We start from the raw sequence: 21,894 nt of genomic DNA, 5'->3' as shown, positions 1-21,894 counted from the left end.
TCTGTGGATGGAAGGCCTACATTGCAAACATTGTTAGGGCCCCGCAAATGGCCTTCTGTGTCTTCTATCCCCTTAGTATCTCTGCGAACGAGTGGTGGTAACTACATAATAGACAGACCTTGGATTAGAGCCAGTTCCTCAACTGCTAGTGCAGGTTCATGTAACATGATTCATCTACACTGGAATTTCCCTTATCCCTAGATAAAGATAATTTTGCCATTTGCTTTTGCTCAAGTTTGGAAGTAACAGGAGTGCATTGACATGCAACTCTACACACAGTGTTCACTACTCAGCTATTTGTCACTGTGATGAAGAAGACATGGCATATGTGTTAGTTGAGCTCTGATTCAGAGGAATCCCAAGTTAGGGCAAAGCTTCCTTGCTGTTGCTTGTTAACTTTCATTTCGAAGAAACCCTACACTTTCCCCAGATGTTCTTCGCCTGGGCTCAGAATTGTCCCAGCCACACAGTCAAACCAAGTGGCTGGTTGAGGCAATTATAATTTTAAGGGAACTTACTCAGCAGTGTCCAAGCTGAGAGGGGCACCCTGGGATTTCTTGCAGCATTTAAGAAGTTGCCGGGCTGGACATAACACTGGGGCGATGTGATATGGCTGCTGGCAAATGACATAAGTGTCTTCAGCCAATCCACTGATGCGTCTTCCACAAACCGTTCTATTTCCGAAAGTGGATGCCTCCCACAGAGGAAATGTAACCAAACTGTTGTCTGCTGTTGAATCAGTTGTCTGTTGCCACAATGAGGCTAATAATAAATATATTTTTGTACTGCTCAGTTTCTTTTTAGGAGAATTAGAGAAGTGCCTTGAGGATCCAGAAAAATTGGGATCACTTTTTGTTAAACATGTAAGTATGTCCCTCCTCTCCATTGCATATATAGAAGCTGCATCGATCATAGATCTGGATATTTGACAACATACAAGCAGCCCTTATATCTTCACCCATGTATTCTCCATTCTGTGCCTTTTTAAAAAACGCATGAACTTACTTTGCTTTGCTTCTTTGCCTTCCAAAATGCTTAGTTAGAGTGGCAGGAATAGTAAACTTGGGGGAGATATAAAGAAATTATGCACAAAGCAAATTCCAGCACTAACACCTTCCGTTCTCTCTTAAATGTGTAGGCAGTGACAGAACGTGCAATCTGTTACACTCTCACTTAGTTTCCTGATTTTTCTACTTAGCCAGACTTTTGTGGCTTTCCATATGTACAACGAATCTGAAATATGCTCTTAAAGAACAGAGGTTATTTCTTCACTTCTTTATTTGGACCATGACACATTTCCTCGTGGTGGGGGTGGGAGTCTCCTCAACAAGATCAGCCATGGTGGCCACACTTCCTGAAAGATGGAGTTGTTCATTACGGTCATTTTAGCCCTGCAGAGCACACAGCCAGAGACCTTGCTCTGACTCAAAGTGTGCCATAGAATGCCCACAACTTTAGAGTACACTCCAGAATTCTTTGCAATATAAGGAGGGTTCGTGACTGGCTCTGACAGTTCCTTGGCAGTGGGATGCAGTCCTTGAGGGCACAAAGTTTTGGAGCAGCTGCTCTCATGCACAAGCCTGCATATCAAATGGATTTATTAATTTGGGGGCAGCAGGGAGGATATGCCTTGACAGTAATGTGGGTCATAATCCTCTGCCAAACATCTCTGGGCACAAAGTGTAGACTTGAGGAGAACATAGATAAGACCACCAGCAGGCTAATTGTGTAAAAGGTGCTTCAGTTGCAATTATCATTGTTGGCTGTGTTCGTGTACGACAGTCATGGGGAACCTCTCAACCTCCTTCTGTTGCTGAACTGCAATGGCCATCACCTCTGAGCCTTGCCCATGCTTTCTTGGACTGATGGGAAGTGTCGTTCAGCAACATCTGAAGAGCCAGAAGTTCCCCACACCTAGTCTACAGTCTGTTGCACACTTGATTTATCCAAGCACTTGTGAGCATATGCAAGGAAGAGAGTAGGTGAGACAGTATGGAAAATGCAATATCTTATATGGACCATTATATTCCTGTAGAATATGGTAGCTTTTGTTCTAATGATCTGTGCTACTCTGGTCCCTGCCAAGTATGCTTTACGTTTTCATGAAATACAACATCCTTGTTCTTTTCCCTCTGCTGCAGGAGAGAAGATTGCACATGTACATAGTTTACTGCCAAAACAAACCAAAGTCTGAGCATATTGTCTCGGAATACATTGATACTTTTTTTGAGGTAAGTGCCAAAGGCAGGGGGTTGGCTGTCTCTTTCTGAACAGAAGAAATATAATCTTTTCCAAAAATTCTTGTTCTTTGCAGTCTCTGAGACATTATCTCTCTCAGGATCTGTGGCTGAGATCGAAATTAGTTTATTGTTACCAAATGAATAAAATTTCTCCCAACCCCCAGTTAGCTCTAGGATTTAATAACTCTGCACATCAAATTCCGCTTCAAGGTGAATTACAGCATGGAATCGGGTTTTTTTGTGATTTTACCATACAATGCTTGTGAGACATCAGGAAGCCCAGTGACATTGACTTGTTTAAGTGGATCTTAAGTTGTTGTCATAGCAACCTGAATTCAAATCACTAGCTGCTTTCACATACCAGGCCAAAGACATTCAAATGAGGGGGGAAGTTTAAACCATTGTTTCCCAAGCTTGGGTCTCTTGCTGTTTTTGGATGGTGCTCCCATCATCCCTAGCTAGCAGGACTAGTGGTCAGGGATGATGGGAACTGTAGTTCAAAAACAGCTGGAGACCTAAGTTTGGGAAAACACTGGTTTAAACAAAGAGTAATAGGGACTACTACTTATTCAGATGTGGCTAAATCTCTGTTTACAGTGTTGATTCTGTCAGCTTGAAGGTACAAGCAAGGATAGGTGTTGGTCTCTATATATGTATGAACACATGATGCCTCTGTATTGACTGAGCATCAAGTGTTAATAGAAAACTAGTTTTAGCCCAACAGACAATCCAAGGGAATAGTTTACTTTTGCATCCTTCTTTTGCCAGCCAATCAAACCCTGGAAAATTCAGTAGGGCCAAAGTGAGTCTTTCTTGTTCCCAAGATGGAATGAGGTTGCTGCCACCATCATCTCCCTTTCCTATTAAAGTTTAAGCCCCCAGGTTATTAAAATGTAAGCCCCCAGGTTTGGCATCCATAGATGGTCTGGCTGTGTGTAACTAAGAATAACTGTTACAGATAGGTAGCCGTGTTGGTCTGCCATAGTCAAAACAAAACAAAAATTTCCTTCCAGTAGCACCTTAAAGACCAACTAAGTTAGTTCTTGGTATGAGCTTTCGTGTGCATGCACACTTCTTCAGATACACTGAAGGATCTATATAGAAGGATCTGGCAACTTCTGTTTCAGTGTATCTGAAGAAGTGTGCATGCACACGAAAGCTCATACCAAGAACTAACTTAGTTGGTCTTTAAGGTGCTACTGGAAGGAAAAAAAATTTTTGTTTTAAGAATAACTGCTGTCCTTTAACAGGAGGGATGATAGGCCCAGACAGGATAAAGGTTTCAATATTTTAATGTGTTTTAATTTTGTTTTTAAGTTGTATTCATTCAATTTGTTTTTATTATTGCTTGTTAGCCGCCCTGAGCCCAGCCTTGGCTGGGGAGGGCGGGGTATAAATAAAAATTATTATTATTATTATTATAAAGGGGATGAGACAACAGATTTCTTTGGGATATGGATAGAATGAAGTCAGGGAAGATGTGAGCCCTACTGAAAAGCAAACTTTTTTTTTTTTTTACAGTTCCTTTTGCTAAGTAAATTAGAGAGTTAATCTAAGGGAAGCTGTTAGGAATCCTGAAGGGAAATCTGTATTTGAGTGGATGTCAAAACTAGCCTCCTTGATGATATTTCCTCTCAAAATAGAGAGTTACAGGATCTGCTCTGAACTTTTATTTTACTACTGCTAGGACCTGAAGCAACGTTTGGGTCACCGACTTCAGCTCACCGACTTGCTGATAAAACCAGTGCAAAGAATTATGAAATACCAATTGCTACTAAAGGTAAGGCACATTGAATTCTCTCGGTTGGGGTTTTTATTGCCGTATAGCATTTGGAACACATTAAAAAAAAATAGATTGCTTTGCATCTTATAAATATAGGCAAATATTTCTCAGAAAGTACCCACAAATGTTCTTTGTTTTTGTTGGAGCACTGTGTGTCTGCTAAGGTAGTTTACATAAGTATGCATCAGGAAATAGTAAATAACTAGTGTTAATTCTGATCTGAAAATGTTTCATTTCCTCTGTTGGCCAATTTCAGAGAAAGCAGAGCCCTTTGTGGGGATTTAGCTACTTGTGAATAAAATAATATTTGTTTTGTTAGATTTCTTACCTCCCTTATAACATATGGCTACAACCATAAAATATACAACTTAAAGTACTTGCCCATATAAAACAAAAACACAGTAAATATGCAAAACAATTGAAGGACAGTCAGGAAACACACTTTGTTTTTACTGTTTGATTTCTTCACCTAAGCATTTCATTTCTGCTGTACATCAGGGCTTCCCAGAAGTCCCCAAATGGGATGGTAGATAAATGCACATTTTATTATCATCAGCAGTTTCTGATCATCAGGACTGCCCAATATATATGCATACACATATATAATTTTAATAGAAGATGTCAACTCATAGTTCTTTCTTTTTCTCTGCAGGACTTCCTTAAGTACTCCAAAAAAGCTAATCTTGATACAACAGAATTAGAGGTACTTAGAAATACTGTTTTCTTAAATATTTATGCCAGCATCAAGACAGCTGTTGTAGCAGAATTATAGCACTCTTTCTGTATCTGTCTGCAGTCTGTGGACCTCCTTCACACAGATTGTTCTGTTTTTGTTTTTCCACATTGCGTTTATTCTGGAATTAATGGTTAAAGCAGCAGGTCCATCACTTTGGGAGAATTCGTCATGGAGATTACTGGAAGGGGCAGGGTGTTCCCAGAAGCAGTCTCCCAACAAATTTTATTATATAGCCTGCCTCTTTGATGCGTGCAATCAGTCTTGGTAGTGGCACCTTAGAGAATCTGAAAAGAATAACTAAAAGGCATTGCTCGGTTCACTGTTCTAATCTCTCTCTCTTTCTTGATTCAATAGAGGGCTGTAGAAGTAATGTGTATAGTCCCAAAACGGTGCAACGACATGATGAATGTTGGTCGTTTACAAGGATTTGATGTAAGTTCTTCCTTGGGTTTGGGCACTTTTTTCTTCCCATACAGCATACTCCCATTACAATCTGGTTTCAAGTCACCTGGAAGCATTTTAAGAAGAAGTGCATGTACTCTTAACATTTGGACTATTTTCAGCTTCAAAATTACTCCTAAAATCCAATTAAAGTGCCTTTTTCTTGTTAGAGGTTGAAAACAGACCATAGGGAAGTAGCCTTCTCTCTCGCTTGCCCCTGCTAGGTCCCTGAACTGTAATGCTGGCAGGAGGGCAGAATATAAGGATAGGAATAGTACAGGGAACTGTGCCCCTGTAGGCTTGCACCCAAACTTAGAACTCATGGTCTCTTGTCCCTCCTCTTTCATCCTCCTAGAGCACCTGGGCTGGATCTACACTGATCTGGAAAATGCTATTAAAAAATAGCTCCCAATGCAATTTCCGATTGGCAACACATCACTACTCTACAGCTCCCTCTGGTGTTACATTTTTATAACGCATTTTTAACGTTATAACTCACCAGTGTAGATTAGTCCCTGCTCTCATCTGACATATGCATGTTGGATGTCACAGTTGTTTGAACAAGAGCCAGTATATAATGTGCAGAGATAATGCAGTGAGGCCGAATTCACGAGGTTGTTGTATAATAATGGCTCAGATGATATACATCAGGTGGAAGTAAGGCATAGCTGTCAACTTTTCCCTTTTCTTGCAAGGAATCCTATTCGGAATAAGGGAATTTCCCTTTAAAAGGGGGGGAAAGTTGACAGCTATGGAGGTAAGGAGCTGCATTCCTGAACCCCACTAAATTGTACATTTGCTAACGGGTGGGGCTGCTTGGTTGTGACATTTTGAGATGTGTCCCAGAGGATTTGTGCACACAACCCATGATCACGTGGAATGAGAAAAGGCTTCCTGATGACCATGAGAGATTGTGTGATTTTCTTTCTATAATCTTAACTGTATTGATCTCACTATTTCTGCCATTTTGTTGTTTTTAATCAGTCACATTTCCCTTTGGATTCCCATCTTCGGTCTTCTACAAACTACAGCCCTTCAGGGATAAATTTAGCAGAGCGCTGTAAGAATGTAGATATAGTTTGAATCGGAGAGCAGCACTAATTCTCAATAACATAACCATGTGGAATGTAAAAACATTGTTAGCCATACTTCCTTTGGTAATATAACTACTTGTTTCAGCTGATGGATTAAAAAGGGTTGACTCCACTTGTTCTGGCCTCTCTTTTTTAGGGTAAAATTGTTGCCCAGGGTAAGCTGTTGCTGCAAGATACGTTCATGGTTACAGATCAGGAAACGGGACTCTTGCCACGTTGCAAAGAAAGGCGGGTGTTCCTGTTTGAACAGATTGTTATATTCAGTGAACCACTAGATAAAAAGAAAGGCTTCTCAACGCCAGGATTCCTATTTAAAAACAGTATCAAGGTAAGTCTTCTGCATATGTCTTTTTTTTTAGTTATGCACTAGGCTTGAGGGTTCAGTTCCATTTTGACAACAGTTTCTAATCCAACCTTGCTCATGGTCTCTTTAAAGGGTGTGTGTGTGTGTGTGTGTGTGTGTGTGTGTGTGTGTGTGTGTCCTTCCTCTGGGATTAATCTCCTGATTCTGCAAAAACCACTGGGAAAGGGTTTATTTCAAAGCTTAGTGAAAATATACCAATGATCAGGAGGTGAAAGGCTAGCTAAGCTCTTAACCACCAACATGAAGATTTTTCATTCCACCCACCCTTCCTTATCTTTTCTCTCATTTTCCACTCCTTTGCCGTAGTTTGCCCTAGTTTAACTTTCTTTCGCATGCGGTTGGTAGTATTGGTTTTTAGTTTTTGTCTTTTGCTTTATGATGGGAATTATTTTTCGTGAGGTTTAATAATTTTTAAAACCAACAATAAATAGAATCCCTTTAAATGCCAGGCCAAACAAGAAAGTCTTAACTTATCCATGAAAGGTTTTAGTGTTGACACCAGTCAAGCTTCTCTAGGGAGGGTATTTCAAAATCAGGGCACCACCACAAAAGAGGCCCTTTCCTTTGTGTAAGAATAGCTACATACTATCCTTGGAGGGACGTGGGTGGCGCTGTGGGTTAAACCACAGAGCCTAGGACTTGCCGATCAGAAGGTCGGCGCTTCGAATCCCCGCACCCCTTCCGTTTCTCCTGCCACTTTGCTGAAGGGGCGCTGTGCAGCTTGTCCCTCTCCAGCTTTCCCTGCGCAGCGGCTCTCCAGCGAAGTGAAGCCAGGAGGGCAAGAGGGATCCCTGGCTTCAGCGAAAGCAACACGAAGCCTCCTGAGCACAGTGGGGAGCGCTCCCTCAAGTGCCTCCCTCAAGTTGTCCCTCAAGTGACTGGGTTTTAGGAAATGGTTTTCAGAGAAATTAAGTGAATTACAAAGCAGGAGTTAACTTCTGTTGCCTACTTTGGCTGCAGCACAAATGCTTATTATAGCCAGGAATTGGAAATACTTGGAGCAAACCAGCCAAAAGACCTGGAACACAGTCGGGTGTGGTTTCTCTTAATTATGGGGCAAATTGCAAAATGCAGTTGATTAGGAGTCAAATTTTTAAAAAACTATTTCTCATGTGTCTGGCAAAGCTTTATAAGTTAATAATATCAAAACTGTTCCAGTCAGGTATGCCAGCATTTAGATTGCTGGACCACCTCTTAATAAGTCTGGAAACTGTAGATGGCGTCTTGTGAACCTCTTCTAAGAACCTGTCTAATGTCATAAAGAATTTCATTGATTTATGACAACATAACATTGCTCAACCCCATACGTCAACTGCAAATGCTTGTTAGACTTCCTTTACCTGTTTTCTGTGCTGGTGTGCTTTTCCAAACCCCATTTTATTCATGCACATTCCCACTGTTCATCTTTTAATCTCAGATATAAATCAATATCTATGTTTATATTGAAACTCCATGAAGGTTTACACTGTGAAGCAGTACGCCCTCCTCCCCTTTGTGTGTCCATAGCACACATATTGTGATCAGGCCCCTTGACCTCCCTGCCTTTTCCAGTATGATTCACTTTTATCTCACCATACTTGGAAGCTGTAAATGTGCGCTTTCCCACCAGGTGGCCTCAACAATTCACTTCGCAAACTGGATGTGAAGATGTTGTATTCTTTATTGGCTCATCTGTTGGAACGACTTCCCGAGTTTGATTTCTGGGTTGTTTGTTCACACTTGAGTCAAGATCCCAAGCTGTACTTGGTCACTCCAAAAATTGCTGCAGAGAGCTCTTTAGTCTGTCAGCAAACTAACCTGGAACGGAATTTTATGAATCCCTCCCTTCCTCCGGGGAGCACAGAGCAGCAATTTATTCTCACCAGTGCCCTGTGATGGATGTTGGGTTGAAAGAAAAACGATTCAAACAAGGTCGCCGCAGAGTGCTTCATGACTTGAGTGGGGACTTGATTCTAGGTTTGCCAAACCCAGCACTCTAGCCATTGCAGCACACTTAATGCAAACTACTGTGTGTTTCAGCTGAGCTAAGAGGAGCAGGTGCTAGTTGGCAAGTGGCCTGTTGTTAAATGTTAACCTGAGATGAAAGTTGGACTGAAAGAGGTTGTTCATAGTTACTGGCAGCATCTTGTATTGTTTTGTAGCTCAGCCTTGCAAAAGAGCCCGCACAAAAAATTATTAGTATGCTAAGAGACTAGTAGCCTGTTATCTCCATGCTGGCCAAAGAGGAAGTTAAGCATGGAAATACAGGCTAGTTTTAAAAGTTGCCTTCTCCCAAGAGGACTGGTGGACTCCACTGTTTCCTTGCTGATCACGGAAGAGGGAACTATCCCTCTTCTGTAGCCAGCACAGAAACCAAACAAGCTTGAACAGAAGGGATGGCATGAGCCCTCCCTCCTTTGCCATCATGCTCACTTAAAGGTAAAGGTAAAGGGACCCCTGACCATTAGGTCCAGTCGTGGCCGACTCTGGGGTTGCGGCGCTCATCTCGCTTTATTGGCCGAGGGAGCCGGCGTACAGCTTCCGGGTCATGTGGCCAGGATGACTAAGCCGCTTCTGGCGAACCAGAGCAGCACACGGAAACGCTGTTTACCTTCCCGCCGGAGCAGTACCTATTTATCTACTTGCACATGCTTTCGAACTGCTAGGTGGGCAGGAGCAGGGACTGAGCAACGGGAGCTCACCCCGTCGCAGGGATTCGAACCGCTGACCTTCTGATCAGCAAGTCCTAGGCTCTGTGGTTTAACCCACAGCGCCACCCGCGTCCCTATCATCTCACTTACCTGCATAAATTTCCTTGTCGTCTACCAGGCAAGCTGTTAATTACAAGGCTGTTGTGATATCCTCCTCCTTTGACTGTCCCCTGCAACCAATTTTCCTGTTGCTGCATTCTGCAGCTATCCTGACCTTTGAAATGGGGTCGAGGGTTCCCATGTTAAGGCCACCAGCCCACTTTTATGTTTCATACCAGAGTGGCATGGGATGCAGTCATAGAGGAGCTGCTCCTACTTTGCTTGGGTAATGACAAATCTGTTGGGACCGTGGAATGCTGAGAATCAGAGGCACTGTCTCATTCGTTTGGTGTTGAGCACGACTGCTCCCTGCTTTAGCACTTTTTCTCATTTCTAGGTGTATTTGAAGCCTTTCGAGCAATTCCCCCTCATCACTAACAAATTGATCAGGTGTCAAAGTGCAAATGGCTTCTTCTGTGCAGGGGCAAGTCATAAATTCTCTTGGCAAGCAGGGAGGGAAGTTTTTAGAAACTTAAGAGAGGGTGCGTTTTTCCTTCTTTGCTGTCAGGCTGTTTTGAATGATTAACATAACACTGGCTGTCTAGGTAGGCTAGTGAAATTTGCTTGAAGACTTCAAATTAAGACATGACTATAATAATAATAATTATTATTATTATGTTTACCCCGTCCATCTGGCTGGGTTTCCCCAGCCACTCTGGGCGGCTCCCAACAGAATATTAAAAACATGATAAAACCTCAAACATTAAAAGCTTCTCTAAACAGGACTACCTTCAGAAGTCTTCTAAAAGTCAGATAGTTGTTTATTTCCTTGACATCTGATGGGAAGGCGTTCCACAGGGCGGGTGCCACTACCAAGAAGGCCCTCTGCCTGGTTCCCTTTAACCTCACTTCTCGCAGGGAGGAAACTGTCAGAAGGCCCTCGGAGCTGGACCTCAGTGTCTGGCCTGAACGATGGGGGTGAAGATGCTTCTTCAGGTATACAGGACCGAGGCCATTTAGGGCTTTAAAGGTCAGCACCAACACTTTGAATTGTGCTCAGAAACGTACTGGGAGCCAGTGTAGGTCTTTCAAGACCGGTGTTATATGGTCTCAGCAGCCACTCCCAGTCACCAGTCTAGCTGCCGCATTCTGGATTAGTTGTTTGACACTTTGTGTGGGCTGGGCTGTGGACAAAATGGACTAAAAATGAGTATTACATCCCCAGTTCCAGTGCCAATTGGCTCTGGTGCAACAAGTTCTCCAATTCCTAGTGCCCCTTCTGGGGTCCCTTCTGGTGTTGGCTGTGTATAGTTGTGACCTTCTCGCAGAGTGGTCTTTATTGGGAATTCCTTGACATGGGTGCTCCTGCTAGGTTACCGCATGCCATCTGATCAAAAGTAGTAACAAAAAGATGAAATTGGCATTTTCTGAAAGCTTTCCCCTTTTTCTTTTTAATGAAGGTGAGTGGCCTGTGCTTGGAGGAAAACATAGACAACGATCCCTGTAAATTTGCACTAACGTCAAGGGCAGGTGATGTTATGGAGACTTTTGTTTTGCATTCCACCAGTCCAGGAGTCCGCCAAATGTGGATCCACGAAATCAACCAAATCTTGGAAAACCAGCGTAATTTTCTAAATGGTAAAGTGAACTTCATTTCTACTTCCTACTAAAGTTTCAGAATTAATCTAATTCTCCAGATGGTTTCCTTTGTCTTGCTATTTTAAAAGTCCCCCTCTATCACGGTTCCGTATTTTGAGTTCATTGACGGGGCTAATAATTTTGCTTTCCTTGTGGAAGCTTTTTGTCAGAGGCTTTAGTTCATTCCCAGTAACCTTCCATGCAGAATCACACTGAAGCTAAGTTTTTAAAAGCCAGCCGTAATGGTGTGTCATGTCATTTTGCTTACCTTGCTTGTCAATTAATTATATTCGAGAGTGGATGTCCAGCTTCCTTTTTTTAAGAACTTCTGCTAAGTATCTTGTCCAGCCCTGACTTCCTCTTTTTAGCACAGATAACCTAAATAATGTCCCACAATTTATTCAGTTTAAAATACCTAGATACCATAGTCTGATTTATAGATACATATTTCAGATTATCCCATTTTTTCCATCCACCCAAAATTATGCACATGGTTGTTATAATCCCACTATTTCATATAAATAGATCATCAAAGCAAAAATAACTGATATGCTTTCACTTCGACATTCTTGGACAAATAATAAGTTGTCCATAGTATGTCCATACTGTAATTCAGTAACTCACACAACGCAATGTTAATTTAATCACAGTTGTTTCATAAATAGTATTGTGTTCCTTTTCAAATACATCAGAATTTTTTGCTGCCATGAATATATTTGCTTTTAAGTTGCTTGGCTATATCTGGGAATGATGGTGTGAGTAATACCTGCCAAAAAACATGGTGATTGTGCAAAAGAAGATACAGTCAAACCTCGGTTGTCAAACGTAATCCATTCCAGAAGCCCGTTCGGCTTCCGAAATGTTCGACAACGGAGGCGCAGCTTCCAACTGGTTGCAGGAGCTTCCTGCACTCAAGCAGAAGCTGCGCCGGACTTTTGGCTTCTGAAAAGCGTTCAAAAACCAGAGCATTTACTTCCGGGCTTTCGGCATTCGGGAGCCGAGGTTTGACTGTACTGTTATTGGGGCAATTGAATTTGAGGCCCTGTTTGACAACAGGCTTTGCATTGCCTTCCATTTTTGTGTGAACCCCTCTCGCTTTTCTCAGCCTTGACATCACCGATCGAGTACCAGAGGAACCACAGTGGTCCTGGTGGCGGCGGCGGCAGCAGCAGCAATAGCAGTGGCCCTAGCACCTGCCCTGGAATCCCCAGCTCCAGCCGTAGCAGGCCTTCCCGGATCCCGCAGCCGGTCCGACACCATTCCCCAGTCCTGGTCTCCTCTGCAGCCTCAGTCCAAGCAGAGGCAGACAAGATGTCAGGTATGTCCATTCACAATTCCTCCCTGCCTCCCCACACCACCAGCACCCTAGAGGCTGGCCTTAGCCAGGCAGGCAGGCACCCGGTACCAAACGCTCAGCAGAACGCTCCAGAGAGAGAACCAGAGAAGATCCCCAAGATGAAAGCGATGGAGAGCCCCCGGAAGGCATCGGGAAGCGCTTGTGGCTCGGCAGACGCGGATCAGAGGGAATGCCGCGGGAACTCGGAGGAGATCCGTTCGAGGAGCAGCGTGGGATCGCTGGCGCTGGGGAAACCGAGGCCCGGAGCCGTCTCGCCAATAAACTCTCCTCCCGCAATGACTTTCCCTTCTCCTTTTGGCAAGGAAGCCTTTCCTCCCAGCAGCCCCCTGCAGAAGGGCTCCTTTTGGAGCTCCATCCCAGCATCCCCTGTCAGCCGCCCCGGCTCCTTCACTTTTCCCGGGGACAGTGACTCCCTCCAGCGCCAGGTCCACCGCCACTCTTCACACAGCAAGGACACAGACCGCATGAGCACATGTTCCTCGACCAGCGAGCAGTCAGTACACTCCACCCAGAGTAATGGGGTAAGAGCTGGAGCGCTTCTATCCTGCGAGCTCCTCTAAAAACAAAAAAATCTTCCCATGCTCCTCCTCCCTTCCTGTGCGTTGCCATCATTCTCCGTACTAACTTCTGGCTCTCTGGTGCTGCACCGCTGCTCTGAAATAATAATCAGTCGCTCCCAGTCTTTCTATGCAAATCTCAGTAGAAACGTATGTCGCCTCTGTGCGTGTATACATAAGACATAAACTTGCAGTATGTATACAGACGCGAAGAAAGCCTTTCTAACTCTAAATGTGACTTCCACCTCTGCTGGGAGGGGGGGGGAAATCTGCTAGTCTGGTTTCTACTAACTTGCTGTTGGCTTCCTCTCCCTCCATCTAACACGAAGGCACAAATTAACATTCTGTGTACAGCTGCCCTGGTGGAGCTCAGTTTGCGCCTCACCTGTGTTTCCATAGGCAGGTTTGCTTAGGGATTCCTCTGCCGTTCACATACATGCATACAATTCACACCCCATGCCACCCCAGCGAGACTTTGAAGAAAATAAGAATCGCCCTGCTGGATCAAAGCAAAGATCCATTCTGTTCCCAACAGTGGCCAGCCAAATGAACCCAAGATACCCACATGGCAGTACATGAATTCAACACTCCACTCCTCTCCCCTGAACTCTCTGACATCCAGTATTCAGAGAACATGGAGGTTCTGTTAGGCTGCTCTTCCTGTGTTTCTCTTGAGCTGAAGCATTCTGTTGACTTGCTGTCTTTTAAAAATCCGTACCTGGTCAAGGAATCTTACAGCATCACAAAAATAAATCCTGATAAATACACTTAGTGCACACAAATAGAAGGCTACCGTAATCAAACCTCCAAGCTAAATACCTTCTGTTCTCTAAGAAGCGCTGCGCTGGGGCCACCTGGAGATCTCATTTTTCAGCCCGCTCTGCGAGGAAAGATCAGGTTGTTGGCCAGCAGACCTCGGCTCCTTTTCTTTAAAGCTGCCAATCTGGAAATGCAACATGGCAGTCAAAGGACACCTATTGTTATTTTCAGAATAATCATTCTTCATGGGGGATGCAATAGTTGCATCCTCAAACTCGAGGCTGGTCTTAAAACCACACTCTTTTAACCCCACCCCAATTTAAGTGTGTGGTACACTTCTTCAGCTCCTTTCACAGCTTCCGCACAACCTCGGTCGCACATCACTTGGCCTTCAGAACCTTTCTTGAAAGCATGCACTACTTGGTTGAATTTTTTTTAACAATGTAGACTTCTTCTGATTTCCTCTTTCACTCACTGTATCATAGCTGTAGGGTAAGAAATTCCGCTTTGCATGTTTGTTCTGTTTCTGAGCTCCTGTTATATTTATTTGATTTGGCTTTGGCATACCTCCTTAAATTGTTTTCATAGCTTAGGGAAATGTCAGCTTGGCAGCCAGCGTAAAAAAAAAGGTTGTTCACTGTAAGGGATGGGGCTGTTCAAGGTAGTATTTCTATGTGTTCTTAATATGCTGCATAGGGCAGGTGAAAATGCCATTTCTCCATATGGAGAAAATGTGTTGCAGAGGCAGATAGCTTCATACTAGGAACTAGCTGTCTTGGGTTCGAGAGTGTAACTATGCATCAGGCAAATTGCCAGAAGTGGCTTAAATTTAAAGCAAAACTAATCTTTTAAGAGGACTCTGCAGTTATTTCAAGGGAGATTGCCTTAATTACGGTAAAAAAAAAATTCTTTTTTAGACTCTTACACATAGGGGAAATAATGATTGTCCCTCCACCACCCATTCACTAAAGGTGGATACTGTTCATTTCACCAGCAAACAGGAATATTTTAAATTGGAATCCCACCATTAATGGAAATGCCAACTTCCCCTTTAGGCTTAGCAGTATATTTCTTCCCCGATTAACTTTCCTTTTCCAGATATTGTATTGGGATAAAGGAACGACATACTTCCCTGTATCAGTGGCTGAAAACATCTTGTCCCCAAGTCATTTTTGCAGAATCTGTGAATTTGTTAAATTACTGCCAATCTCTGATTTCAGCCAAATAAAAAAATGTAGGTTTTTTTTAAATAGTTCAGGCATCTGGTGTGCTTGAGCCCAGAATGGGTACTATCCAGTGCTTTCTGGACAGAATGAATTTAGCAGCCCTGGGATGGGCAGGGCATGCAGCTTACAAACTCTAGAAAAGACAGTGTAAGGTGACTTAGTGAGCCATTTCTGATAAAATGATCCCACTAAACCATAGCTTATTAAACCAGAAGGTAGTGTCAGTCCCACACCACTTGTTACTCACCAGCTTTAACTTGGCTATTTTAAATTGCAATTCCCTGTTGCATCTGAAATGGGGAACTGAGATTTAATGTTGGTTTACTAACCAGTATCTTAAGCTGCTGTTGGTTGCTGCTTTTAAGCTCCTGATGAGTAAACAGGCTGGTGCTTGTTTGTTTAATGGAAGGTTTACAGAGATTTTCTTAAGCCCAAAAGTGCATCCTTTCCTGTCCTTAAGAAAGGAGGCTAAATGATTAGTGCATGAACATAAAAACCACAGGTTCACACTTACTGATGGGATATTAAGAACATAAGCCCTCCTTCAACTACTGATCAGTTTAATTTACTTGCTCTGTTTATTAGATTACAGCTCTTTGGGGTCTATCTAGATTCTGAAAAATCTCAGTACTCATATGGTTGGTGTAAAGGTTTGATTTTAATACAAGCTTATTGAAATGATTATTCTTAGGCGCTAATGTCATGGAAGAGAGGCATTCTCTCCCCCTCCTCCCCGGTATTTTTGTAAACTGTCTCCTTTTTCCTCCTTGTTTTCCTCTCTCTACCTGATTGGTTCACCGACAGAGTGAAAGTAGCAGCAGTAGCAATATCTCCACCATGCTGGTGACACACGATTATACGGCAGTGAAGGAGGATGAGATTAATGTCTACCAAGGAGAAGTCGTGCAAATTCTAGCCAGCAACCAACAGAACATGTTTTTGGTGTTCCGAGCCGCCACTGACCAGTGCCCCGCAGCCGAGGGCTGGATCCCCGGCTATGTCCTGGGGCATACCAGTGCAGTCACCATTGAGAACCCCGATGGAACAATGAAGTAAGTGTCTTGGGTGCTCCTTTTAAGGTGGACGTTTTTGGTAAGATTGTTAGTTTGCCATGCACCCCAGAGGAGTGGCTGTGTTGGTCTGTTGCAGCAGGAAAACAGACACGTGATAGATCTGGCCCGCTGTCATGGACTGGTTGGACACAAAGGAATGCTGGGAGAAACCAGCTGAGGAACCTCCAAGGGAAGGAGGCTCAGAGCCTGGAGGTTGGTGGTAGGACAACAGTGAGAAGACTGGGAAGATGAGATGTTAAAAGCTGAAGAGGTAACAGGGCTTAGTGAGCAGGGAGAGTTTGTGGCAGAAAGAAGTACAGAATCAATGGCAGAAGCAGGGAAGAGGGAAGCCAGGAGGCAGAGATGGGTCAGGCCGTCCATAGCTGTCAACTTAGATTTGAAAATAAGGGACCAGCAGCCTCGAAAATAAGGGATCAGCAGCCAAAATAAGGGATTTTGGCTTAGCTTATGCATAAATCCGCCACTGATGGAGCTATGCTGCTTTGGCTGCAACTGACTGTGTTTTGCAGGGGGTTGGACTAAATGATCCTAAGGGTCTACAACTCCAACCAGAGAAGAGTGGCAGACAAAACTGATGAACGACGTCAAGATGGCAAAGCCTACAGGCAGAATTAGAAACCAGGAAGAGGACCTCTTTAATAAAGAATGGGGAAAGTTTATAATTTAGTTGAAAAGCTATTGTCAAGAGTTACATACATTGGTAGGATTGACAGAAAACTTGTAGTAAAAATGTGAACTATAGATGGACAAATGATTTATAAAAATAGAGTTATGAAAGGGGTGCAGAGGGGGAAATCACTACATTAAGATGCTGCACTGGTTGGAGGGTATGCTAAGCAGCACGTCGGGGCTGCTCTCATCCTGGCATGAGGAGTTCCATCGGCCCTTCCGCGCCCGAGGGGGGGGGGAGGGAGAGGGAGAGAGACTCTCACCCACTCCACCTGCGAGCCCGGCATGAGGCGGTTGCAGTGCCGCGGCAGCCACTGAAGCACCACCCTTCTGCCTCCCTCCCCATCCCCTCCTCCCTCAGGCTGCCTCCTCCACTGCCACTGCCGCCTCCGGCTTCCCCTGGCAGCGCGGCGGAAGTCTCGCAAGAGAGGGGCTGCCTGCCTGCCCGCCGCCACCCATCTCCTCACGACACGCCCCTGAGGGGGGAAAGGGAGAGACGGAGACGCGGCAGCTCGTGCACGCGCTCTCTCACACGGCGGAGGACCCCGAGCTGCTGCTTCCCTCCCGAGTCATGAAACATGAAACCTGGGAAATTTAAGGGACATCATCAATAAGGGACAGCAGCGGGACACGGTGCTGGGATAAGGGAGTTTCCCGCCAAATAAGGGACGGTGACAGCTATGGTCAGGCCTGTGAAGAGTCACAGGTGTTTCCCCCCCCCCTTTTTTTTTTCTCCTTTTGTGGAAAGGTAAGTCTGAGGCCTAGTTTTCACTGAGGTGAAGAATCTGGAGTGGTTTAAGCTAGACGCAGATGGGAGCCTACATAACAGAGCGCTTTCTCATGCAAAAATAAATTGATCTTTCCACAAAGAAAACATACATGTGAAAGAGGAAGCTGAGCTCGAATTCCCCCCCCCCCCGATATATAGTTTTCTATGGGAGAAAACATTTTTGTATAGATGGGAAAAAATAACTGAGCCCTGCAGTCCGAAAGGGTGCAGCCTAGACACAGGTTTCCGAATGCAGCAAGAACTAGGCTCAAACTAGTTGTTCCTGTAGAAATGATAACAGAATTCATACTCTTTGTGTCAAGGCCACCAGAAGAACCATGTCGTTTCATCAGTCATTTGTTCATATACTCACTGTTTGGTGGATTATCCGTCAGATATTCCTCCTTCTGCATGTTCGAATGTTTTCCAAGGCAGGGGTCCAGCTAATCACAATGCTGTTGTGTTCTGGCTTCAGGAAGTCGTCATCTTGGCACACAGCACTCCGTCTAAGGAAGAAATCTGAGAAAAAAGATAAAGACAGCAAAAGGGAAGGCAAGCTGGAAAATGGTTACCGTAAATCTCGAGATGGACTTGCCAATAAGGTTTCCGTGAAGGTAACCTTTCTTCCTCGTGTTGTGTTCTTAGTCGTCCTTAGCAGTACAAAGAGACTGCAGATGTTACAGATAAAGCTCGGTCAGCTTTGTTCAGCGAATTATATTACAGAGAAGATTAATCACTTTCATTTTTTCTGGAGTGCATGAGTCAACTTTCAGAACACACAGGTTGAGCTCACAGGAAGCAACCGTTTGCTCAGAGAACAACAAATACTCTTGACCTGTTAGCAGTTTTAAGGCAGAAGTGCACATGCCCTATGTTGGCCAAACCACCTTTAACATCATTCCACAGTTCAAAAGTTAAAAGAAGCATCTTTTCTGAGTCCTAATTAATCCTTTCAGAAGCAGTAGTAGCAACCGTTTCCTCAGTGTATTGACAGTAATTTTACTACCATGAGTTAGGATATTAGATTATGTAAGAAGAGATAAATCATCTCTTTCCAGCAGAATTTTGTTTATCCGATGCAACATCCATAATAGACTACAGGGGCATTACAGAAGCCTCCAAAAGTTTACAAAGCTTTAATATAAAATAAATCCCTTTGCCATGACTTCCTACAATAAATCCGGATCTACACCTTATTTGAACATTTTCAGTATCCCCAAAAAGGGCAGTTCTCAGGTCAGATATATTATCAATATCATATATATATTAGCAAGACAAACTGTTATATAAATATCACTTCCATACAGCTCTAACAGAACAATAGATGGAATCGTTACTCACTTTAAGTGGGGGGGGGCATTTCTGAACCATCTGAGATGATAATACTTTGGGCTAGACTTGCAGCGAATAAAATTCTCTCTGTATATCATCATCCTGTACAGTGGTACCTCTGGTTACGAACTTAATTTGTTCCGGAGGTCCGTTCTTAACCTGAAAGCGTTCTCAACCTGAGGTACCACTTTAGCTAATGGGACCTCCTGGTGCTGCTGCGCCGCTGGCGCACAATTTCTGTTCTCATCCTGAGGTAAAGTTCTTAACCCGAGGTACTATTTCCGGGTTAGCGGAGTCTGTAACCCAAAGTGTTTGTAGCCGAGGTACCACTGTAATATCATAGAGCCATCATACTGGCACCATGGTTGGGTGATGTCACAGATGATATTTGGTCACAATGGATCCACCAGGATTCTGAGCACTCCACAATTCCTGTGCTGAATGAAAAGGGAGTGTAAAAAGATTTTCATCCTGCCTGAATTGTACCTGGAGATTAGATCTGCAGAGGAGCAGGGGGCATTGTAATCTGGTATGTCTTCAGAGACCCAGAAAAGGGGATATTTCTTGGTGGCGTTGTCAGTCTGGGGAGGAAAAGGTACCCAGCCAGCAATGTACTGCTTTATCTTTTCAGGAAACATTTTGGCATAAAAATCTCACTGCTGGTCTCTAAATGTCCCATTTTAGGGAATGTAGTGGAAAAAGCTTTGTTGGTACAAGTGCATAGAAAATACCACCTTGTCTGTTGACCATGCTATGTTAAGTACACCTGGCTATGCTGATGATTGTTGACCTTACAACATCATTGAGCACCAACTGCACACAGTCTATGTCAACAGTTGACAGATGTTAAGACTTCAGTTTTTAACCTTATTGTCCTTAAGAAATGTCTGGAGACTTTCAAAATGCTAACATTTTTCAACTTCCCTTTTCAGCTTCTCAACCCCAACTACATTTATGATGGTAAGTTGTGTTTAAGTTCACTTGCCACTAGCATGAAAATGCATTTTTTCTTTACAAAGGCAGAGGACGTCTAAAATGCATTTAAAATGTGGCTGGTGAGCCTGCTAAGCCAGCAGAGGGAAATATCTGTGAGGCTGCAAAACGTCTGGGGAGTCATAGATGCAATCCCTCTTCAGTCATTTTCTACATACCATAATGGCCAAACCAGTGGGGATCAGAAATGGACCTTGATGCTGATCAGTAGTCAGTGATGGGTCTGATCTGACTAAAGTCTTTTCAGTTTAAATGTAGAGATGTATTTTATCAGAGAGGCAATAGCAGAGATACAGTTTCTCCAATATCTTGGTTAAGTCATGAGAAACATTGTGTTGTCACAGGAAAAGAGGAGTGGCTGCATTTGAAAAATAACATTTTTCCCTAGCAGAATGTGAGACACAGTGCACTAATTGTCCACGTCCCCCTTGACTAGGCAGGAACCAACATGACAAACTTTTTCATCACTTCCTCCTCTCCTCCTTTTGCTTTCAGTTAATTTCCATGTCAGAGCCAGACAGAGAAGACTGTTAAGAGGCAGCCTATAGAACCAGAACAATAAAGAGAAATAGAAACAAATAACATAAGATCTAAGGGTTCGTTCCTAGTCTCTATATAGGTCACACACATCCTAATGGGCCTTAAGGCATATGCTGCCCTCTATTTTTACCAGACTTAAACTGTACTGGCACTAACCGTATCACAGAGGTAACATGCAAACTGCATGTATTTCGGTGACAGAGAAGATGTATGAATTAACTCTTTAATGGCAATTGTTTCCTTCCCTTCCCAGTTCCCCCAGAATTCATAATACCATTAAGTGAGACAACATGTGAGATAGGAGAGACTGTCATTCTGAAATGCAAAGTCTGTGGTCGTCCCAAAGCTTCAGTAACTTGGAAAGGTCCTGAACATAACACACTGAGCAGTGACAGTCATTACAGCATCTCATACAGGTACCTGTGGCTTCTTCATTTGCATGCTTTATACTGTGTCAAAAAGGGGGATTTGTGAGATAGTTGGCAAGAAAGCATAAAGAATAATTTGAAGGGACTAGACTGACTATAAATACCAATTGAGTGTTTATAAATCTCACATGTTTACAAATTTACAATATTTTGCAGTGACTTGGGAGAAGCATCTCTGAAAATCATTGGTGTGACCACAGAAGATGATGGTATTTATACCTGTGTAGCTGCAAACGATATGGGCTCAGTTTCATCTTCAGCCAGTCTACGAGTTTTAGGTGGGTCTATCTCTGTGGCAAGGAGGCACAGAATAAAGATAGCAATGCATTTGCATGTTAAATGCTCAATGTAGATTATTTTTCCACTTTTCAGGTCCTGGAAGTGATGGGATCATAGTAACCTGGAAAGAGAACTTTGATTCCCTGTACAGTGAAGTGGCTGAGCTTGGCAGGTATGATTCAGCCTACTTATATAATCATAAATATTTTTGGAGAGGAATGACTTCTGTGTTGAGATGTGCATTCAGCTGTCCTGGCATACATTCAAGGACCCTGAGAATGCAGAAATCAAGTGCTTTCTTAGAAAAGAGTTTGCATGGCAAGAGTAAACTCAGTAATGCGAACATTCAGCTTTTGGTGCTGGGGTATGAAAAGTAGCCTAAAACAATGTTATTACTTAACATATCTTAATTAAAACCTGAGTCATGCATTGGGGAATAGGGGAAATTTTCTTTTTCTTGTTCTCCCCCTCAAAAACAAGGTGCATTCAAGAGCAGACCTTGCCGCTGCCCCCCAAGCTTGTGGGGCTGGCGGTGGGGGGAAGCGCTGCTTTCCCCCACCGCCAGCCTCAAAGATCCCTGAAGCCTTTGGAGCGCAGCTGCACTCCAAAGGCTTGAAGCTTCGGGGACACCCTTTGTAGCCTCCACAGGGCGGTGGGGTGCCTTAACCCCGCCGCCCTGCGGAGGCTTTGCGCAGCCATCCCGAAGCTGGAACAGCGAGACAGAGGGCTGCGCAGCGCCCCGTCTCGCTGTTTTGGCTTCGGGGACAGCAGGCTGCTATCCGCAAGCCTTGGGAGCCCGGCGGGAACTCCAGCCGGGCTCCACAGGCTTGCGGATAGCTTCCTGGAGCCTGGAACGCGAGAGGGGTCGGTGCACACCGACCCCTCTT

General features: G+C 43.8%; 1 protein-coding gene and 1 long non-coding RNA gene across 6 annotated transcripts in view; one reads left to right on the top strand and one right to left on the bottom strand.

Annotated features, from left to right (window-relative positions):
- The window catches only part of TRIO (trio Rho guanine nucleotide exchange factor), a 274,403-nt gene that overhangs the window by 243,790 nt on the left and 8,719 nt on the right, over nt 1-21,894 (top strand). For 4 of the 5 annotated variants that reach the window (XM_053397146.1, XM_053397145.1, XM_053397147.1 and 1 more), the window contains exons 41-54: nt 794-863; nt 2,142-2,231; nt 3,928-4,020; nt 4,676-4,726; nt 5,114-5,191; nt 6,431-6,622; nt 10,848-11,025; nt 12,131-12,903; nt 15,729-15,976; nt 17,911-18,049; nt 19,700-19,727; nt 20,554-20,716; nt 20,885-21,006; nt 21,101-21,179. In XM_053397146.1, coding sequence (XP_053253121.1) covers nt 794-863; nt 2,142-2,231; nt 3,928-4,020; nt 4,676-4,726; nt 5,114-5,191; nt 6,431-6,622; nt 10,848-11,025; nt 12,131-12,903; nt 15,729-15,976; nt 17,911-18,049; nt 19,700-19,727; nt 20,554-20,716; nt 20,885-21,006; nt 21,101-21,179 — 2,304 coding nt within the window. Of the gene's footprint in view, nt 1-793; nt 864-2,141; nt 2,232-3,927; nt 4,021-4,675; nt 4,727-5,113; nt 5,192-6,430; nt 6,623-10,847; nt 11,026-12,130; nt 12,904-15,728; nt 15,977-17,910; nt 18,050-19,699; nt 19,728-20,553; nt 20,717-20,884; nt 21,007-21,100; nt 21,180-21,894 lie in introns of those variants that run through there. The other variant, XM_053397149.1, reaches the window with a different exon arrangement.
- On the bottom strand, nt 11,019-17,914 carry LOC128417915 (uncharacterized). The gene is made up of 3 exons (XR_008331605.1): nt 17,809-17,914; nt 13,759-13,882; nt 11,019-11,403 (listed from the first exon to the last, which is right to left on the bottom strand). It is a non-coding gene; the product is annotated as an uncharacterized LOC128417915 (long non-coding RNA).

The sequence above is a fragment of the Podarcis raffonei genome, chromosome 7 (genome assembly GCF_027172205.1).
Source record: "Podarcis raffonei isolate rPodRaf1 chromosome 7, rPodRaf1.pri, whole genome shotgun sequence".
NCBI classification, from domain to species: domain Eukaryota; kingdom Metazoa; phylum Chordata; class Lepidosauria; order Squamata; family Lacertidae; genus Podarcis; species Podarcis raffonei.
Note: the sequence above shows the minus strand (reverse complement) of the source record. Positions and strands in the feature narration are given on the sequence as shown.